Raw genomic sequence first — 23936 nt, 5'->3', positions numbered from 1 at the left:
GCAACTGTAACCAGATTGACACATGTCAACATGTTTACAGCTACAAATAGTAGAACAAACATGCAATCATAAAACTAAATTAACAACGGGAGGACAAGGATAGTTTCAAATGTTGATTATGCAGTATATAATTTAATTAATCTGGGATTATGATTTTTCCCACTATAGTTCTATTGCAGAATAAATGACTGTTGAAAGAAACTTACAGTACATGTATGTGTGTGTGTGTGTGTGTGTGTGTGATTTGGATTTTTAACGTAGCTTTAACAATTTTACAGTCATATCGCTACAATGTCTGCAGTATGACAGTTTATAGTGATGTCTTGCAATGGGGCGTCATGCCGCAGACATGTAGCATGATGTCCCACCCAGTCACATTATCCTGACACCAGGCTGACCAGTCCTAACACTAACCTCATAATGCTTAGCGCCAAGCAAGGAAGCTGTTAGTACCATTTTTGTAAGTCTTTGGTATGACTTGGCCAGGGATCGATCCCACGACCTCCCGCATCCGAGGCGGATGCTCTAACCACTAGACCACTGGAGCGGTCTAAGAAATGTACAAATAGAAAAAAGAAGAAAAAGAAATGGTCGTTTAACAAAAAAGAACAGTACTGTACATCCACATTACTATTATATAAATCATGGACCATAAGGCTAACCACATATATAAAGGGCCGATTTGGGTAGGCCAAGTTTGTTATGGACCGAGTTCATTCATGGGCCAACTCTGCTATGGGCCGAGTAGTCCTGTAATCACCTATTGTGGGGCTCAAATCATTCTTTACACATCATATTTGGAGCAGATGACACTACCTTACATCATTAAAACGTGCAGATAATGCCAATTGACCATGTTGTTCGTGGAGTTCCAAAAGTTGTTACAAGTGGAATGAAATGTGATCAGGGGAGTGACAATTTTGTTGAGGTAACAGAATTTTCGTCTAAATCAAAGGTAACATAGTTAAATTAGACCATAGGTTGTAGTAATGTTTATTTGGACACCAATTTTTTATCTGGAATGCAGGAAATCTCTTCGGTGGGAGTCCTGTGCGCATGTAATAGGATAGTCCCACAATGTAAGACACAGCACATGTTGTTTTTGTCTTAGTACTAAAAAAACAAATCAGGTGATGTCTTACGTTGTTGGACTAGTAATAGGTGGGCGGTGAAATTCATAGACGTGCCAGTCCTGCTTCAGCCATCTGCTTAGTGGGAAAATGTCTTGATCAATTTGCTGTGCTGTTATTTTCAATGACAGAATTCATTGGCTGAAATGCCTGTTGATGTACTTATGGCCATTATAAGAGTACATCAAAAGAACATGATGCAATAGTTGGGCAGCAAGTTCAAAGACTTTGACTGGTGGCTGGGTGGAAAATGTGCTGATATTTACAATGATAGAATTCAGTGGCAGAAAGGCCCTTAAGTACATGTTGCAATTATAAGAGTACATCTGAACATGATGCAATAGTTGGGTGGCAAGTTTGGATGGGACATTAGCTAAGTGTAAGAAAGTGTGTTGTCTTGCTTAGTGTTTGGGATAGGACCTTTCTTGGAATGACAAAATTCAGTCTCACCCTGATGGACAAACAAGAGCTATGTCGGTGTTATAAATAACATAGAAATTAAACTCGGTGGCAACCAATAGTTCTTCTAATTTGCGTAGTTTCTTGGTAGGGGACTGCAACTTTTGCTGGTGGTACTCCTAATTTTACCAAAATGGGAGTCCAGGACTCCTAGTTTTAAAATCCCAGCAAGACCTCTGTATATGTAACACTCTTGGGACCGTCATCTCTACCAATCACTAAAACAAGTACATTTTTGGCATTTTATGATATAAAATGTATGTTTTGTGAATGTGTCTTCATAGTATGGGAGAGTTACATTATCAGAAGCTGTATGTAATGTAATGTGAGAGGCCTGGGCAGCCATGATTTTGTACCAGCATGTAGGCTCATCAGTAAAATGGGTTTCTTCATGACATTTGTTGACATAAAATAACAAATGGGCAGAGTTTTGAAAATGCAATCCATACAGAGAAGTGGCACATACATTATCCAGTTTAACCTTGCTCATGGCTACATCATTTGTTGGACTAAGTTGGATCAGGCTTATGCTGTATTCTCTGAATATATTATAATTCAATTTAAAAGGCATCACTAATGGATTATGAGTTTTATGAACAGTTTTTGCAGTTGGCTGTTTTTATTTTGTTCATATCTGTATGTCTTGTTGTCAATGTATAAGATGTTCCTTCCCTTTATTGTTGTTTCATTTGAAGAAAAGCCATTTAAAAAGAAATATGACGTCTTCATGTTCGTGATCCTCAGAAATCTAGACTTTTTTCTCCACTGCTGTAAGTGTATGGGTTGCTGTGATTTAACCAAGCTGCCACAGATGTGGACACGAATTGTCTCCATTAAATTTAATAATTTGACACATCATCAAAATCGCGATGATAGAGTGAATTCAAGGGAAAGAGTCCGTTTGTCTTACTTGTGATCTTATGTACTAGGAGTAAACTAGTCCTGTGCACTGCCAGCGATGGTATATACTTCGTCTTGTGCAGTGCCATAGATAGTATGTAGTTAGTCCTATGCACTGCCAGTGATAGTATATAAATTAAGTCATATGTGCTGCCATTTATAGTATATAGTTAGTCATGCAGTGCCATCGATGGTATATAGTTAGTCCTACTCACTGCCAGTGATAGTACATGGTTAGTCATATGCGCTGCCATTGATAGTATATACTTAGTCCTATGCACTACTGTTGATAGTATAAAATCAGTCCTATGCACTGCCAGTGATAGTGTATACTGTATTTGCCAGCCTATAAGACCGTAGACGATACTTTTTGACCAGAAAATCTTAGCTTCATCTTATACTCTGAATCAACTTATATATGGATTATGTCATCCAAATTGCTTTATCATATTTTTCATATGGAAAATAATTCTTTAAGAGTACGAAGAATAATGTTTAAAAAGTATTTCATTTTGGGGAAGAAATCATGTATGAACAAAAATAGGATCCCATATTTAGTATTTTAAACAATTATATGATCGTCAGTATTCAAAATTAACATAGGTCAGATGTAATTGTGCTAAAGCAGCATGCGCTTGTAATGTATGTTGTTTGTAATATACATTATTTAAATTTAATTACATATATGTGCGTTAGAATTTACAAGTTAGAAGATAAATAACCATGACAAAGACGTATTCCTTCACAGTTTTCTTCTTGCACCTAATGATCACATAATCCGTATGCCGCATTGAGAGACAGACAGATGTCTTCACGATTGTAAATCTGTATTGTTCACTTACCTGATGACTGATTTTACTTGTGTACAAGTGCAGTACCATATTCTATTATCAATTAATACTGCTAGTTAAGCAATTCCTTCTAATTTTTGTTTCCACTTCCATTATTTAAAGAATCACAGGGTTTTGCAGTGGTATTTACATGCTAATTAAATATGCTGTGACATTCATTCATTCCAAGATAACACCTGTTTGAGGTCAAGATTCTGCAGACCAGATTAGATTAGCGAGGCTACTAATAGGGAAATGAGGCTACCCATAGGTATTATAAATACCGTACCATATACATGTAGCTAAAGGAAATGTCAGGTGATTACTATTGTAAATTTCATGACCAGTGACATTTTTGAACTTGCCAACGGAACCGACACTAATTTAAACTACATCTTGCATGAGCAAAGATCAAAAACAATTGCTGCCTAAGTACGGGAAGAGTACATACACTTTAAACAAAATCTTAATCGTTGAGAATGGAGAGGTTGTTATACTTCCAAAGAAAATTAGACAGCATGCAAAATGGTCATTCTTGGGATTTAACCTAATGGAGACTATATGGATATAACTATTGTGAATATTTAAACCCTGAAGGGGTATGGTATGTATTTTCATAGTTTACATTTACTGTTCCATTTATTAATGGTTTTTCTTTTGACAAAAGCTTGAGCAACATGGGGGCAATAAGTTTTAAAAAAAGAACAAAAAAATCCACGAAGAGCTGAACTCTCTCTCTCTCTCTCTCTCTCTCTCTCTCATATATTGGACCATGTTTTATTTTGATCAGGAGGTGCAAAAAGAAAAATGCGATGAAATACATATGTATCCTTCTGTCTGTATCTCTCTTCCCCTCCCCACTCCTGGAAAATGCATTTTAGTATTAATGATGCAATTTCCCTGTTGCTGGTAATTTGAAATAGCATACAGTGTTACTTTTAATATTTATGAAACCAGAAGTTATTATAATTTAATTCTACAGAGCATCGCGAGTTTTATGTTATCTGTAACTCAATAAATTTTCGGGTCAGCATCATTACATGTAGCTAAAAGTACATAATACATTTAAAATACTTCTTGTGAAACAAATTAGGTACTTTTAATTACATTTAGTGATCCTGACTGGAAAGGTTACTGAGTTACAGGTAAGATAAAAATTGCGATGCTGTGTGGAACAAAGTGAAAAACACAATCAGAGGTGTTGATCTAGCCTTGTCTTATACTCAGCATCAACTTATGCCAGGATGAAGGATGGAAAGTTTACCATATTTGCTGATTTGACTTATAGTCTGGCAAATACGGTAGTTAATCTTTTGCACTGCCATTGATAGTTTATAGTTAGTCCTTTGCACTGCCGTTGATTGTATATAGTTAGTCCTCTGCACTGCCATGATAGTATATAGTTAGTCCTATGTACTGCCACTTATATTATATGATAGGTGGATGTGTGTCCTGTGATAGTATATACTCTGTGTATGTTTGTTTGGTGATAGTATATACTCAGTATATGTTTGTCCCATGAAAGTATATACTCTGTGTATGTTTGTTTGGTGATAGTTTATACTCGGTGTATGTTTGTCCTGTGATAGTATATACTAGCTGGATATTTATCCTTTGATAATATATACCAGGTGTATGGTTGTCCTCTGATAGTATTTATCAGATACAGTACTGTACATGGTTGTCCTCATATAGTATGTATTAGGTGGATATTTGTTATGTAATAGTATATGCTCTGTGTATGTTTGTCCTTTGATAGTATGTACTAGGTGGATATTTGTCCTGTGACAGTATTTACCAGGTGGATATTTGGCCTGTGATAGTATATACTTGGTGGATATTTGTCCTGTGATAGTATTTATTATATGCTAATTTTTTTTCTCCATTAACTTTACCGTCAAAATCGTGCAATATTTTACGATATTGCACTCATGTGCCCAATAGTGTATTAGGAACTACTTTGTAAACAAATCATGTACACTCGTGTAGCAGACACTTTTCATTTTGGCTGATTAAATTTGTTTCTGAATGAACTAAAGCAGATGTTTCTTCAACTGCCATGTATCAGCTGCTTTGCTACATTCCGCATTAACTTTTTTGATAGTGTTTCAGATTTTGCTGATAGACGCCAGATTTCATAAAATCAGTGGGTACCTACAAATAACATGCAAGTTACAAGGCATAAACTGTCTCCTTTGGTTGGTAATAAGAATGGCCAAAAATATACTTAGTTTTACACCCTGAAATTCCTCAAAATGTACATTCTTAGTTCTGCCAATCCAAATTACATGAGCCATGTCATGGGTTCTCAAGCTTGAGTACGCATTTCGAAATTGTACTTTAATTTCGACTATATTCCAAGTGCAATTTCATCCTCCTCACTGCAGTCAAAATGAAATAAACATATTCCATAGCGTCTTTTTGATAATTGAAATTGAATGACTTCATATTTTTCCCACATTATGATTTCAAATATTCAGTGGCAGAACAGAAACACACTTGCAGATATCAACACGCAGCTCCATCACCACTGAAATCCAATGCACTTCATGTAGAATTTGCACATAAATCCAGTCCATAATTGTGAAATTTCATAGAAATGACAAAAATACCAAAATCTTTTAATTCCAGATCAAATGGAAAAGTTGTTGCAATGCACATTCATTCACAATATGACTCCAAATTTCAATTTTAAATAGACCAAAATGCCATTTTCTTTTGACAGGTATGTCTAGCATGCGACTAAGTTGAAATTTATCTGGGCAGTGTTAAGTGTGCATTAATAATGTTGTTGTATTATTATGAATCTGCGCTTGTGTATTTCATTTGGAATACGACATACAGTCAGTTACTTTGTTCCGTGTAGTGTATTTTTGTTTACATAATTAAGCCTTAATGTAGAATAAGAAAATGAGCATATAATAGAAAGGTTACTGCATTTGTATGGAAAAATATGAACTCGTTTTGTAAGATGGATATACTGCACTCCCAAGGTTGCGCAGTATTTCCATCGGAAAAACTTGTTCATATTTTCCCATTTAAATGCAGTAACCTATAAATACAAGGTGAATGGTTGATTATGTACTCCCAAACTCAAGAATATCAGAAATTGTATTTCTGAGAATCAGACGTCATTCTTTTGAGTATTTTGTCAATTGGCATCCATTGATAAACCACCTTGGGTCACATGCTCTCAATCCTTTTATTAAACTTTTACTGTGACTTAATCCTCTGTCATCATTTATTTTATTTTTATTTTTTTGTTTAACCTTTCATAACCTGTATCAAAACCTGGTATGCCAGTCTCATTTTTGTACCTTCATGTACAGTGTATGTGGTACTGAGATTGTTGACAAGTATTTCAAAATTGTTGATAATAAATTTAATACCAATAGGTTATATTTATATAAAGTTAAAGCACACAGATTGGGTAACATTTTGTACAGCACAAGCTGTACATGTTTCTGTAGGGTTTACCATGAAAGAAATTTGTGCAGAAAAAGTGCAGATCAGCAGTTTTAGTATCAAACTTGTGAACAGATCAGTTTGAATTTTTTTGTACATGATATGTTAAATTGGCAGTGTATTGGAGTTTATGGGACATCTGAATTACAGCCTTTATACTGTAAAAATGAATTAGGAAGGATGGTGCTAGTAAATCTTTGGTGCCACAGCAGCACATGCTGGTTATTAGTGCTGAGGCAGTTGGAATTTATGGTGCCTTGCCTGAGAACACACTGCTATAGTCAAACTGGGCTTCAATCACATGTCCTGCACACATACCACTGAGCCATCTTGGTTGTTATGTCCATTACAATCACCTTATGACATGCAGGCATACATTATTCTGTCTCCCCAAAAGCTGCAGGGAGTTACAAGCAAAGTAAACAGTAACGTCAATGTTAAGATACAGTTTACTTCTGATATTTAAGAATCTGACATTGATTTGAATCATTCCCACTTATCATTCCCAAAATTTGGATAGGAAAATTTCTAGTAAAAGTGCATAGTTATTAAATTTTTTTACAGTTATTCCAATATATTAATATTCAAATATTTAAACCAAATTTGTTGGAATGTAAGGCCAGATGGAAAAAAGCTGAGAGATCTGGTCACACTGAAAAAAATTAGGGTAAGCAGGCTTGTATACATGTTTTTAGGTTATTTTTCATTTTGTTTTCTTAGTCTGGACAGCACAATTTAGAAAATACATGTCATTCTTATCCTGCAGTTAATCTTAATTACATCCCATGGGCCAAATTTCAAATTATATTCAAGTTGTTGTTGTTGTTCTAGGGTTTAACACCATTTTTCAGCACAGGATAAGCTATACATGGCAGCCAGTATAAATAGTAGAATAAGAACCTGGGAAGAACCACTGACCCATGATAAGCTACTGGCAGGCTTTCTCATGTACCTATGTTAGCCGAAACTGAGACTCGAACTCACACAGACAGAGGTGAGATGGCAGTGATCCGTAACGGTGAGCGCTTTAGACCACTCGGCCACTCAGGGCCCCTATATTCAAGTAACATAGGCCACAAGCACAAATTATATTCAAGTACTGTAATGTAAGCCATAGCTGAAATATCAGATTTTATTGAGTAATGTAGGTCACTGGCCAAAATTACAAGTTTTATTTGAGTAATGTAGGTCACAGGACAAAATCACAAAATATATTCAAGTAATGTAGGGCATAAGAAGAAATGACAAATTATATTCACCTAATGTAGGCCACAGGAAAAAATCAGAAATTACTTTCAGCTAATGTAGGCCACAGGACAAAATCACAAATTACATGTATATTCAACTAATGTAGGCCACATGACAATGTTACAAATTACATTAGAATAATGTGAGCCACGGGACAGAATCATAGATTATAAATAGCAATGTTTAACATGAATAACTGTAGAGTGAGATGAGAACATGTAAATAGTGACAACTTGGATTCAGTGTCATGCAAGTACATGTAAATAGTGACAGCTTGTATACAGTGTTATGAAAGTACATGTAAATAGTGACACCTTGTATACAGTGTCATGCCAGTACATGTAAATAGTAACAACCTGTATACAGTGTCGAGGCCCCAAGTGGCCGAGTGGTCTAAAGCGCTCTCCGTTACGGATCACTGCCATCTCACCTCTGCCTGTGTGTGTTCGAGTCTTGGATTCAGCCAATGTCGGTATGTGAGAAAGCTTGCCAGTAGTTTCTCGTGGGTCGGTGGTTCTTTCCGGGGTTTTCCCGGGTTCTTCCTCCACCATTAATACTGACCGCCATGTATAGCCTATCGTGTGCTGAAAAAAGGTGTTAAACACTACAACAACAACAACAAAATATACAGTGTCATGCAAGTACATGTATATAGTGACCACTTGTATTCTATATCATGCAAATACATCTGAATAGTGACAACTTGTATACATTGTCATGCAAGTAAATGTAAATAGTGACAACTTGTATACAGTGTCATGCCAGTACACGTAAATAGTAACAACTTGTATAATGTATCATTCAGGTACATCTAAATAGTGACAACTTGTATACAGTGTCATGTTTGTACATGTAAATAATGACAGCTTGTAAGTTGTATACATTGTCATGCAGGTACATCTAAACGGTGACAGCTTGTATACATTGTCATGCAAGTACATGTAAATAGTGACAACTAGTATACAGTGTCATGCCAGTACATGTAAATAGTGACAACTTGTATAATGTATCATGCACATACATCTAAATAGTGACAACTTGTATACAGTGTCATGCCAGTACATGTAAATAGTGACAACTGTATACATTGTGATGCAAGTACATGTAAATAGTGACAGCTTGTACACAGTGTCATAAAGGTACATGTAAATAATGACAACTTTTATACTGTATCACGCAAATACATCTAAATAGTAACAACTTGTATACATTGTCATGCAAGTACATGTATGAAAATAGTGACAACTTGTGTACAGTGTCATGCAGGTACATGTAACTAGTGACAACTTGATTACACTGTTATGCAAGTACATGTAAACAGTGACAAATTCAATAATATCATGCAGATACATGTAAATAATGACAAATTCTATACAATATTATGCAGTTGCAAGTATATGTATCATAAAGTTCCTAAGCATAATGCACTGGCAGATCTGGGTCTCTGCAGCTTTGTTAGGAGTGCATTATGCTACTGCAGATCAGGATCTTTGTTGTTTGCAGTTTGACTCAACTTACAAGTGAGTACTTAAAGAACCTGTTAAAGGTTTAGGTTCATGTTCTTGTTTTCTTTTAGTTTCTAAACCCCAAGGTGGTTTATGTTTATACATGGGATGAAACAAAACAAAATTTAGAAATTTCATTCTGTGACATGATTCTGTGCCCCTTTTTAGTCATGGATGAAATCAATTATAATTTGGGCTGAAACTTTTCAGCGTTCTGGAAGAACAGGTGGCAATTCCTTGACAAATATACAGTGAACAATTTGAATATAGTGGCTTTTAAACCTGACTCCCCTTTATTTGACATTAGCCAAATCTTTGAACATTGTAATCCAAAATCAGATGCTAGTGCAATGGCAAACTGATCTCTGAAAATGTGGACTTGCAGTTTTTGTAGTAAAGAAGAAATATATTGTTTTGTTTATTTAGAAATTGTTTGTTGTTTTCTTGTATCCTCAGAGAAAGGGACCTCATAAAAATCCGCTAGACATCCAGGGAACTGTGGGATTGGGCGGGGGCTGTGCATTTTAAAGACTGGATCTTCCTTTTATAATCGCATCGAGAATAATTGTCAGTAAAGCGCTTTTTCTGATAAAGTTGTTTGTTATTCTGTATAAATTACATATATTTTCAAAATGTCCAACATGTGAATGATCGATAACATGATTCCAAAACTGATTTCAACAACCAGCAGGGGTATACGAAAACATTAGTGTATTACATCATGACTTTTTGTGTTGTTGACTAGTCTGGTACCCAGAGTGGTGTTTAGAATATTTTGTGAAACAAGGAGTCTACAAATCACAGAACCAGACTAACTGTTGATACACTAACAAACAAGATTGCTTTTTATCAACAAAAACACTCTACATGTCGTGAGACAATTATGTACATTGAAAGTCACTTTTTTATTTGCTTAATTAGTTAAATATTGAAGCTGTGATTTCATTCCAAGTAACTTTGAAACTTCTTATCATCCTTGAGGATATCTCCATGTGTGAATTCAAGAATCCTCTGAAACTCATTTTCCCCACAATGGTCCGTATCTGTGAAACAAAGCTCTTTATTTTATGAAGTACTCATTTCGCTTGGTGGCCTTGCTATGATTGGTTAATTTAAGTTAGTTTAATTAGATTACATACACAATAACATTTATAAGTGTTCAATTGATGAACTAAAATGAGTTACCCGACATATGACCTTTGCCACTGGTTCTTAAGCATGTAGGAATTGTATGCCTTTTAAATTTTTTATTTATTCCATCTCCTTTATTTGATTCAAAAGACGTAATAAATTTGATAACAGAAAAGGAAGCCAGCTTTTTGTTTAGTGCAACAATACAACAAATGCTTCCGCTAGTCATATAGACATAGAACACAATTAATTTTACTATATGTTCTCTACATTTGTTTCTCAATACTGAACTTTCCACTGTGTGACAATCAATACAAATCATATGTTAATCTAAAATACCTTCAAAGATGACTTCATGGTGAAGTTCTTGTCAAAGGTTGACCTGCATTTTTTGAGAGGCTGGACTGTCAACAGAACAGCATGTAAACTGAACACAGATTTCACTTCTCGATCATCACCAAGGCCTTATTACTCACTGTGCACTGTCGCCAAAATACACACATAAAACCACACCCTGAGCTCATATTCTCAAGAATAAACAAGTACCTTTAAATCCCTACCAAATTCTATCACCACCAAAATGAGAGAGGAAAAAATGTTCTAAAAATAGACTAGAACTACATTTGTGGGTACTGAACAGGAAGTACTAATTGTGACCTGATTCCATGTATCAAAACACTGTTGGCTGTTACTTAGGTTCTCAGAGAAATGCTTGTGGACATAGCTATTACAGTAGATTGACACATTTTACATTTAATTACAAGAAGACATGTTGCATTTATGATGATTACACTTAAAAGGAACTAAAAAAACTACTAGAACACAAAGTTCAACTGATAACAAATTATTTAATTGGTATTTATTTGGAAAGAAAATGTATAATATTTTATGACTTCATTTTAAATTTGATATTTCCTAATGTTGATTACAATTTCCAGGTCCTATCTACCATTTTAGATGATAAAACAAACTCTTTATCAGATTTTCCGTTACCAATTTTGATAGTGATTTTCTTCAAGTTTAGCAAATAGGGATCAGATGTTTGGTATTTTCTGGTTTAAAAAATGGGATCCACACCTGACCTGCGTTATAAGTGGGTTCGCGAGTTATCAGGGCGCGAGTTATCAAGGGAGTGGTGTATATGCTATTGATTCTAGTCTTATTCATCTATCATATTTATGTTATTGGCTGGTCTCATTAATCTATCATATTTATGTTATTGGCTGGTCTCATTAATCTATCATATTTATGTTATTGGCTGGTCTCATTAATCTATCATATTTATGTTATTGGCTGGTCTCATAAATCTATTGTATTTATGTTATTGGCTGGTCTTATTAATCGATCATATTTATGTTATTGGCTGGTCTCATTATTTTGACTACCATATTCATGGTTTTGGCTGTCATTTCATTTATTTGGCTGCCATATTTATGCAGTTGAATGTTGTTTCATTAATATGACTTCCATATTTACACAGTTGACATTAGTCTCATTAATCTGAATACAGTATTTATGCCATTGACAGTGGTCTTATTAATCTGACTACCATTTTTTTAAAAATATAAGCTCTGCAGTCACATGACCTGATGACAGATCTAACCTGGTCCTCGCAAAACTCGTCAGCTTCAGAAATCAAATTTTGTTGTGGTTTTTCTAGGGGAGTTTAACAACATTTTTCAGCACAAGATAGGCTATACATGTCGGCCACTACAACTGGTGGAAGAAGAATCCAGGAAAAGCCTGGAAAGAACTTCCCCATTGGAAGCTACTGGCAAGCTTTCTAACATACCCATGCTAGTCGAGCTCAAGACTCGAACCCACAAACAGAGTGAAATGGCAGTGATTTGTAATAGTGAGTACTTTGGACCACTTGGCCACTTGGGGGCCTCTCTCGAATTTTGATACATTACAATAAATATTTGTCAAAGTACACGAGATTTTGTAGTAACAGTACATTTAGACACTGTTCAATACATGTATGTATCAGTTTAAGAAATTCATGTTGAGTTTCGTTAATATGTGGTTGGTTTTAGATATACTTTGCAGCGAACACTTTAACACTGTAAACCCTGATCTGCATGAGCGTATTGCAGTGAGACATCCTGATCAGTCGTCTTTCCAGCTGTTATACACAGATAAATCTGGTGTGGCTTATCCACACATCACTTCTGTATGAAAACTTATTGAATTGTACTGATTCTAGAAAGTCATTTAAAGTATTTTTTCCTATAATTGGACCAGTTGGTCAATGTAATAAATTTGACAACAGGTTTTTGGTGTACTTGCAGTTAGATAGTGATCCTTAGTATATTTGTGCTAAAAAGATTCAAAGTGGGATGGATGGGAAGGGGAATGGGCTCACCATTAGACAAATATGATAAAGTAAAAATTGTTTGCTCAGCAGCTTGATTTATTCAGTGTTTTTAATGAAAAGAATCAGTTTAAGTTAAATTAACTATTAGATTATACAGGTAAATGCAGAAACTCCAATCTCTTCTAAGTGTAAAACATAAAAAGTCTAGCCTTTTTAGAATGGCAAACTTTAGGAACGGGCAGAAATGTCCATGATAAACGTGTTTGTGCCGTGGAACTGCTAGTATAGGTTATTCTATTTATATATACATAATGTATGTCCAGCTTTGAACAGTGTAGATCTATCCAGATCTGCCATGATCAGAGAAGGCGTTAACTGGTTAAGGTCTATGTGGTTCACTCAGAAATATTAGAAAATAAAGTGGAGACCCTGATGTACCAATGCAGTTTGTAAACATAGATCTGGATCTATGCCTTCCCAGTATGTTATGCATTTTATATGGATAATTGCTTGCTTAAGGACCAAAAGTGTATCAGTTGAGGGTTTAGACTGATAAGGTTGGATGAACAACAAGTTCCAGAATTATCTACAATTTCAGCATTTATAACTGGCTATACAACATTTCTTTGATATTTTTTTTCACTGATTGTGTATTTGTATCATTTGTCATCTCTCAGTTTTCTTTTTTTTTCCTTACAGATTCATGCTAACACAAAGGTGTCTGAGTCCATCTCTGAAAATGATATAATGCTCCTATCATGACTTTCCACATGGTGGACTGCTAGTATATACCCTGTGGACTGCTAGTGTATACCTTGTGGACTGCTAGTATATACCTTGTGGACTGCTAGTATATACCCTGTGGACTGCTAGTATATACCCTGTGGACTGCTAGTATATACCCTGTGGACTGCTAGTATATACCCTGTGGACTGCTAGTGTATACCTTGTGGACTGCAAGTATATACCCTGTGCATAAAACTTGGATCTTCACGTGAGCTACTGATATAGCGAAAAACAATGTCCGAGTATGAGGATATTTTGCGCCAGATTGGCTCATTTGGGCCATATCAGCGCAGGGCATTCATATTAATCAGCATGTTTGAAACACCCCTTGCTTGGGCAATGTTGACACCAATTCTTCTAAACACCAAGGTGGACTGGTTTTGCCCAGACTGGTCACAGGTTCATGTCAATTATACAGACAGTTCAGGGAACTTATCAACATTAAGTATTAACTCCTGGGATGAATATGAGATATACCATTATGTATATGGCAATGAGACAATTATAACAGTTCCTTCAGTAAAAAACTATTGTCCAGTGAATAATACAGTATGTCCAGGGATCAAATTTCATTCTGAAGACGGATTGAACTCTATTGTAACACAGGTAGGTACTTATTGTTGAAGCCCACAAACCATTACATTGCCAATGTTTACTGTATTTGAAAATAAATGATGTCACATTATGACCATGTTGTTGGTAAAAAAACATGATGAGCTGATTATAATGTGAAAAATAATGTTCAGAAATTTCAGTGAATAAATTTTCTCTACAATATTGAATTTTCAAAAGAAAGCTTTGCTAATATATCCTTCACTTGAAGCATCACAATAATTTAGTTTTTGACAATTATATTTATTCCAGTGTTGTTTCCATGTTCTTCTGCCCGTCACATATACAGTATATCTGAATAACCAGGTATGATGAATGGGATTGTATCCATTATCATATTTGTAAAGTCGACAAAAATTACATTTTGAATTATTGTAAAGCAAATTATGTGATGAAAAATATGTGCATGATACAAAAGCAAGTGCCTACCCAGACAGACATTTCTGAAAGTTTGTACCCCGTGTTAAGTAGCCACCATTTCATAAATTAAAGTGCTATGTTATTCTAAGGATGCATTCAACAAGTGAAAAGAGATGGGCTTCTGGGTGGCTTTTCTGTTTGTGTAAAGCGTGATTGTATATTTTCTGATGTTTTATGTATAACTTTATTTCAGCATCCTTCATTGTTGGTACAGTTTATGTTATGCACCATTTGGAAATAACTTTCTTTAGAATAAAATGGCCATACTTCACTTTGTATATGCTGACACAGAATAACATGCAAGGAAGTATGTTTTTTCCCTTAGGTAGTGTCAAGCACACTAAAACACTGTAATAATATAATACTAGCATATATACTCGTTTATATTCCCATTTGTGTATACACCGCCCCCCCACCTCCCCAACTGAATAAGAATGAACACTAAAAAGTGCATGACCTGCATATAAACCAACCCAAATGTCTGACAAGACATCACAAAATGCATGCGGTTAGTTCTAAATGCATTTATTTAGGCAAACGTACATTAGCAAAAATTACTTGTATAACTCTCGGGATTGGCATATATGCTTATTACTTAGAAATGGTATAAATTTGTTTGAAAAGTCAAAAAATTTATTTAAATTTCTATTTTCTTGTTGTTTTTGTCTGATTCAGATTTGTGTATAACTTGATTGGATAATGACAAGAATTGAGCATTCACAGGTTGCTCTAACACTACCTCTCCCATTTGACTCGATTATTGTTTGTTTATACATTTTTCCATTAGATTTTTATATCATTCAGTAATTACGTTTTTATTTTGCTTTGAAATTGTAAATACCTAACTCATTAACTGCATGTATGTTGTAGGTTTGAACAGAAGCTGAAATAAAGTACATCCCTTGGATTCGAATCATAGGCACCACTGCACTAAACTTCAATGATAAATCCAAAATACAACAATAACATTTCAGAAATAATGCTTCAAAAACTATGCTTATACCATACAAACTGAGTTGTAGTTTGCTTTGATGTAAGCAACCTTACACCCCGTTTTACAAAACTACAGTAATCGTACTACAGTAATATTACACAGTGAAAGGTAATTACAGATCAAAGTACTGGTATAGTAGCCAGTCAGAATTGCTTCTTAACCCAAGTCAGTTTCAGGGTTTTAATGATTAACCTGCCTGTAGTTCTGTTGGAAAACAAAGGACAGATCTCCCAAATATAAACAAAGGAGACACAGAAACATCCAGCTTTCCATTTTGTGGAAATTTATGATTTTGTTCTGCCAAAATACAAAAGTAAAATAGATTGATGATGATCTTGGTTGATCTATATTCAGAATTGTAGCCTTTATTATTACCATTCTTTCATGAACATATAACATTTATGCTGGTTGTGCCTTGCATAATTGAACATGTGTACCTTTTCATAAAGATTACCTCAGTTTGTAGCATCACTTATATCATTGAAAAAGAGTAACTCATGAGTGCTTGGGTCAGCGTAAATGAAGCAGCTATTACCGACTAGCTGAAGTGTTATCTGGAAGAATGCGATTTGGTTGAAACAATGAATGAAGCAAAATCTGCATCTAATATGTTTGGGACTAAACAAGGATTAAAGTGACACTAGGCACAATTTGCACTGTGTAAGTACTGTACATTATAGTACAGTCTTGTCTCCCAGGTCAACTTGAGCTGGCCTGTGAATTATGAAGTCTTTATTTACCTTTATTTGATTTCATGTTGGAGAAATCAGAAAATATGCACATACAAAAGCAGTCATAATAGTTTATAACAGTTTAGTAAGTGTTGGGACACCAAGAATGTCTATTTTATCACTTGCATGTATGTATTAGGACACGGAAAAAAATTATTTTTTCAAATCCCAAGATTTACAGCCATCATCATAGTCAACAAAAAAAATCTTGAAAATTTTCACGTTTAGACTTTGGCCCATGAATAAGCCAAACCACCCTTCTTCCAGCCTTTATATTATTTTAAATTATTTGGTAGATACACAAGTATATACGGTAATAATAATAATAATAATAATATCACTTTATTTTTAGAGGGTGCCACACTTAGCCAAAGAGTGTTCTTCCTTGAGGCCATCCTAAGAAGATAGTATAAAAGTGTAGATCATATTTATTTGCCCATTGGTGATTGCAAATATTGTGCCAATAATATGCGAAAATTAAGAGAGTGACTAAAATTGATTGATAAAAAAACCACTGTTGCTTGCAGTGCTTATTTTGCTACATTACATACAAAATTGTAATGTAAAATTATGAATATGTTCCATGTTTCTTAAGAACAGATTTCACATTCAGACTCCAGTCAAATTGAAAGTAATAAATAGATTCTAATGCCGACATTTGATACAAATTAGTTAAGGGTGCATGAACAATTTATTGATACTAGTTAAACATGTTGTCCTCTTTTGCAGATTGCTTAATTTGTATGAGAACTGTCCAGATAACTTCTCTCTCTTGACAGCATGTTATGTTACACAGTAGCATCCTGGTACAATAAACATGAATTTAGTACAGATTTTTTTTAAAAAAAAGGAACATTATGTTAAAGTAGAAATTTATTCATCTTCATGAGTTATTAGCAACTGACTTTTGCTTTATATTTATTATTTGAAAGCAGCTCTGATTGTGTTCTTCTGCAGTGGTCCCTTGTTTGTGGGAATGCTTATGTAACAGAGTTGATAACATCCATCCAGATGGGCGGAGTTCTTCTCGGAGCTCTCCTGACAGGCCAGCTAGCAGACCTGTTTGGTCGACGTCACATCCTCTTCATTGAGCATGCCATGTTGGTCATTATTTGGTTCTGCAGTGCTTTTGCAGGCGACTGGTACACATATGCAGTACTTAGATTTATCATAGGTGGACTCCTTGGAGGTAATCATTAGCATCTTCACAGTTGACAAATACACAAGTTCCACATGCCTACCATCAGCTTTTAGCAAATCATTGTGAGGGTACAAATCTATTTCTTCATATGTCTGTCCTTTAACAATTTGTTTCCACAAGATAACTTTACTGAGAAGTTTCTTTTGATTTGTAGATTTCTTATGCAGTGTTATCTTGGTGGCAAAATTTGATTTACAGTATTCTCTGTAATCATTTAGAAAAGTTGTGGCTCTTGATTGCATATCCACAACTTTTGTTTCAGCACTTTAAATTTTCCGAGGATTGATTGATTGTTGTTGTTGTGGAGTTTAATGCCATTTTTCAGCACACGATAGACTATACATGGCGGCCAGTATTAATGGTGGAGGAAGAACCAGGGAAAACCCCGGAAAGAACCACCAACCCACGAGAAGCTACTGGCAAGCTTTCTCACATACCAACATTGGCCGAATCCAACACTCGAACCCATGCAGACAGAGGTGAGATGGCAGTGATCCATAACGGAGAGCACTTTATCCACTCGGCAACTCTGGGCCCCTCCAAGGATTGAAAGACTAGAGCTAAATTTAGCAAGCAGCTCTGTATTGATGAGAACTTGAGTGAGTTTGATCTCCAGGGTTCTACAACATTTACGTGAGTTATACCCCCTGTATGACGCTCTACCGAGATTTTGTTTCCACAGCAAAACGTTTAAAGAGTTTGGTGGATTTCAAGCAACTTTGGTGTGCAGCTTTATATTAATGAGATCTTGAATGAGTTTGATTTCCATCATTTACAGCAATTATGGTCCCTTTACGGGAATAATTCCCCCCTTATTACCCATTTTAATTATGGTCCCTTTACAGGAATAATTCCCCCTTATTACCCATTTTCTGACATTTTGCAGCATAACTTTACTAAGGTTTGTTGGATTTCAAATAAATTTTGTTTGGAGCTTTATAATGCTGAGACCATGAAAGAGCCTGATTTCCATCATTCCACAACAGCTTAGAACTCTTTTTCCCCCCAGCAGGTCTTCCTGACTATAGTGATGAGCCCTTCTAATGTTCAGTTTTCAGCATTTAGCAACTTCATTTACCAGAATTATGCTTCTTAGTTGCCTTGAGTTAAAACTGCTGAGATTTTGCATGTTGATTGGTAATAAACTGCAGTCAGATTATTACATTATACCTTTGTTTTGAAACGAGACAGCCTGTTAGCCTTTGGATCCTGAGTTTAATTTTTACTTCCCTGAAATTTTTTTAATGAGTTAAACATGTTGTCCTCTTTGTCCTCAAAATATGTACTCAAAGTACATATTTTGAGCAAATTAACTTTTATGTAAGCTAGCTGTGCAGAATTAGCTTGTCAGACCATGAACATGTCAGAACTGCAGTGCTAAAATTGCCGGACACTGAAGATGCCAGGCCTGTAGTGCTAAGCTATCTGACCAATGAAGAACCACTTATCATTGATGAATTTCACTGTGTAACATGTATAACTTAACTCTCTTTCGCACAGTTGTTATGATTTTTGTAACCATGAATCAAGGACTAGTTTATTTTTTGAAGAAAAGCAATGCTTTTTAATTGATGTGTTGCTTTTTTAACATCAGGGCTCGTTTGTTGTCTTGCTTGTTATAGCAGTAAAGGAGACATGGGTATTTCTTGCCCAGCAGCAACAGCTATTAGCAACATATAAAGGCTGCTAAAATTTTGTGCAAAAACTTTGGTAGGTGAAACAATTGTTCCACCAATTCCTTGTTAGCCTCTAGAAGGGACTTTGGAAATGCATATTGATATTTCATTTATCGTCCATGAATTCAGTTTTTAAGAATATCTTATTGGAGGCAAAGTACTTGTAGATTCCTAGCATTTGTTTTATTTAATTTCCCTTTTTTTAACTATGTGCATTTGCCAAATATAGCAGCATCATTTGTATTATATTATGTTGCAGTATGTCAGCATTGAGATAATTTGTATCACATGTTTGATACCTCATTCTCTTAAGCTTTATTTATGAAGGAAAGCAATTACACAAGTTATGGTCTTTATATCACATAGCAGCAGCACTGTTGTTAGTGTCGGAAGTCAAGTACCTTGCTCATCATGGAAATGATGTTGAAAGTATGTGGCTTAAAATCTCCTGAAAATATTCAGTGTCCTTGAGGAAGGAAACTTGGCTCCAATTTCCTGTGCATGATATAGCCAATACTGTGTTAAAAGGGCCATTAAAACCAACAAACCAGATCAACCAAGCCTGTACGAAAAATAGCAAGGTTTTCATTGTCAAAGGTTTCGAAGATGATTATCAAACTGGATTACCCCCTAAGACAGCTATGTGATGGATTTAGTTGGTGTTGTTGATCAGTACAAGAAAAATGAGGAATCAAGTTAGACTGATGCATTCATCCTAAAAATAGCTTCAGTAACCTACTGACCCATCTAACAACAACCAGGAAATGAGGAAAGTTTTCAGTGATATTGGAACAGGGAATGGTAATTCCATTAATTAAAGTTTTAAGAACATTTTCTTGCTGAGAAAAGATGGTACATTTGTCAAGAGAAACCAAGATATTGCTCATGAATTTAATGATTTCTTTGTTACTAAAAGTGTTAAAGAGCCATTTCTTTTCATCATAAAATATGGTATGACTTGTGAATAGAAAAAAATTTTGAAAATATTTTGCTTGAAATACCATGGATGAATTGAGTTAAATAGTCCCAATATCTTCAAAATTGACGTCACAAAATCCACAGTCACTGACAGCCTACTATAAACTGGAGCATTATTCATTTCTGGATGTATTACATTTGTAATCTTTGTATAAAATACTCATTTTCAGAAAAGTGGAAAGAAGTTAAGATTACACTTGTGTATAAATCAGATTTCAATGATGAAGTCAATTATTACATTTATTCAATCTGGCATCCAGTATTATCTTAAGTTTTTAAGAAGGAATGATTATTTGCCAAGTTTTCTTGAATACAAACCAATGATAAGTTTTCTTAACTACAAACCATTGCTAAGTTTTCTTAAAGAATATTATCTGTTGTAACATACAAACTCTGGCTTTTTCCATAATCACTTTTGTGATTTTCACAAGCATAACATTTTAAATCTTCATCATCAAAATAATATTTTTTCCCCAATACACCACTCCCTCAATAACTCGCACCCTGATAACTCGCAAACCTGCTTATAATGTGGGGTCAGGTGTGGATCCCATTTTTTAAACCAGAAAATACCCCAAAAATTGATCCCTATTTGTTGAACTTGAAGAAAATGGCAATCAAAATTGGTAACAGAAATTTTGATGTATTGCTCATTTTATCGTCGAAAACTGTAGATAGTACCTGGAAGTTTTAATCAACACTATGAAATATCAAATTTAAAAATAGGTCATACAATTTTTTACATTTCCTTTCCAAAAGACATTCCTAGTACACCGTAATTAATGATATGTAAGGAAATTTTGATCAATAAAAATGTCACTCAATCTGAGTGGAGGCAGTACTTTAATAAATAAATACAAATTAAATAATGTTGTTATCAGTTGAAATTTGTGTTCTAGTTCTATCTTTTAGTTCCATTTAAATGTAATCGTCATAAATGCAATGTGTCCTCTTGTACTTAAATGTAAAATGCGTCAATCTAGCGTAACAGCTATGTCTGCGAGTATTTCTCTGAGAACCTAATTAAGTGCTGACCATGTTTTGATAACTGACTTCTGGAAGTATTTGTTGTATTGTTGCACTGAATTAAAAGCTGACCTACTTTGTATTATCACATTAATTATGTCTTTTGAATCAAGTAAAGGAGATGGAGTAAAAGAAAAGTTAAAAGGCATGAAAATCCTACAAACTTAAAATCTAGCAGCTCCTGTCGTATGTTGGGTGATCTCACTTCATTTGATTAATTGAACACTTATAAAAGTTATTGTGTATGTAACATAAACTACCTTAAATTAACCGACTCTTTCATAACTGATCAAAGATAACAAGGCAGACAAAGAAATGAATACTTCATAAAATAAAGAGCTTGATTTCACAGATACTGACCATTGTGGGCAAGCGAGTTTCAGATAATTCTTGAACTGGCACTTAGAGATATCCTGAAGGATGTAATTGAGCAATACAAAATTTGAGTTTCAATGTAGATGATTGTCTCACTAAATAAATGTTTGTGTGTTTTTTGATAAAAAGAAATCTTGTTTGGTGGTGTATCAATAGTTAGTCTAGTTCCCTGCTCTGTGGACTCCCGATTTGGCAAGATGCTATTAAACACCATTAAGGGAACCAGACTCGTCAAGAAAACAAAAAGCAGTGATGTAATACACAGATTTTTTCACATACACATGATGGATGTTGAAGCCAGTTGGAACAATCTTTAATATGTTGGACATTTTAAAAATAAATGTTTATTTAAACAGAATAACAAACAACTTAAATAGCAAAAAGCACATTATTAAATATTATTATGGACATGATTGTAAAATGAGGATTCAGTCAATAAGCAGCCCAGTTCCCTAATGCTGCTCCCCCCCCCCCCCAGTATTCTTGATGTCAAAGCCATTTTTGTTCAGTTTTTGGAGGTCCCTCGGTAACTCACGCCTTGCTTATAGTGTGGTCTATATTTATGGACCCCGTTGTGCACGAGTTATCGAGGGAGAGGTGTAATACAAATGCAAAATGGGATATCTTGGCAAAACTTTCAGGTTGTAAACATGTCACTTTAAAAAATCAATAAGATTGTAACTTCTCTGAAACATGATAGTATAATTTTTGTGCAGTACATTTCTGTTTTATATTGTAGGTGTACTGGTGGTCAACTTTGTCCTTCCCCTGGAGCTTGTGACACCAGAATGGAGGACCTTCTGTGGGTGTATTGGATTGTGGGCTGTAGGTCTGATGTTCATGTCCTTGTGGGGATACCTTATCAGAGACTGGCAGTACCTTGTGATAGGAACCTCTACAGCAAGTGCATTTATTCTTCTCTCCTGGTGGTAAGTTTTACTACAGTTTGTTGACTGGTATCCCTCTTTCTAAAGTCCCTTGGTGTACATCTGCCCTTTGTATGATGCACCAACAGTCGTGGATTCCAATACATTAGGTACATTTTGTATGAAGCACCTATTCATGTTGTGATCCGCATATGATAAGCTGAAATTTTGAGCACTCGGAGGCCGTATTTTTCTTAATAAATTTTTATCGTATTTGGTATGTAAGCTTATATCAAGATCTTGGATGAATTTAATTGTGAGTGACATCATCTTTTATTAACAAGGTAATCTTGTATGTGAGAGCTCTAGAGTCCATATTTCTGATCAGATTTTCACCAGACCTGGTAAATGAAATCTCATGCTTGTGACAGAACCAGGACATCAAACCAATAGATCTATAAAAAAAATTATGAGTAAATTGGCTTCTAAACCAGTAGATTTTTATGGACATAACTTTAAAATGTTTTGAAAGAATTGAAGAAAACAAGTGCATTTGTTTGGCCATAGTATGTATTCCCTTCATACTATAATAAAACATCAATTTTTGAACATGAATCAGTGTCTTATGGATAATGGTACAATAATGATTAGCTACTATGAGTTGGTGTGTTGTCAGTTAAATAAATGAGAAAGGGTTGTATATATCATATTTCACTGCAAAGATTATTTAAACAAAATAAAATCCACATTCATTTTTATATTCCTTCACATGATCACTTGGTGGTGACCACTAATGTCATTCATTGTGATTTTTAAGTTTCACACTTAATAGTCTGCCAGTACTAGTTTTCTGGTCCAGATTTCCCCTTGAATCACTTTAATTTGTGAGAAATGGAATTATGTCCTTTCCATACCAGCATCAGAATGTGGCATGGACTAAACAACCACATTTAGCCCACAGAGAAGTTAAAACTCCACTTTTTCTGTGACTTTTTTTCAAGGCTGCTGACTGCTCTCCAGTATATCTCTCAGACAAGTTCACCCCAAGGAGAATGTTCCTGAGTTTGACTCAAGATGTATTCCTGAACCTCATATTTCTTAGCCAGGGTTCTTTTATCATTGGGAGAAAGCTCTTGAAACAGTATTTTGACATGACTTGAGCTTTAAAAAATATATGGGCTACCCTGAAATATTCCTCTAAAACATTTTGAACAACACAATAACAGTTAAACAAAATAAAAAGTCAAAATTCTTTGGTGTTTCTGCCAAAATAATTAATGGGTTGG

At 34.9% G+C, this 23936-nt stretch overlaps 1 protein-coding gene across 2 annotated transcripts in view; it reads left to right on the top strand.

Annotated features, from left to right (window-relative positions):
• LOC149801961 (organic cation transporter protein-like) overlaps positions 1–23936 on the top strand; it is a 74938-nt gene that overhangs the window by 22176 nt on the left and 28826 nt on the right. For both annotated transcript variants that reach the window (XM_089956359.1, XM_089956360.1), the window contains exons 2-4: positions 13685–14377; positions 17486–17717; positions 22524–22713. In XM_089956359.1, the coding sequence (XP_089812485.1) occupies positions 14006–14377; positions 17486–17717; positions 22524–22713 (794 nt within the window). In that variant the 5' untranslated portion in view covers positions 13685–14005. The remainder of the gene's footprint in view (positions 1–13684; positions 14378–17485; positions 17718–22523; positions 22714–23936) is intronic.

This window comes from Sinohyriopsis cumingii, chromosome 4 (genome assembly GCF_028554795.1).
Source record: "Sinohyriopsis cumingii isolate HCF-2022 chromosome 4, ASM2855479v2, whole genome shotgun sequence".
NCBI lineage: Eukaryota > Metazoa > Mollusca > Bivalvia > Unionida > Unionidae > Sinohyriopsis > Sinohyriopsis cumingii.
Note: the sequence above shows the minus strand (reverse complement) of the source record. Positions and strands in the feature narration are given on the sequence as shown.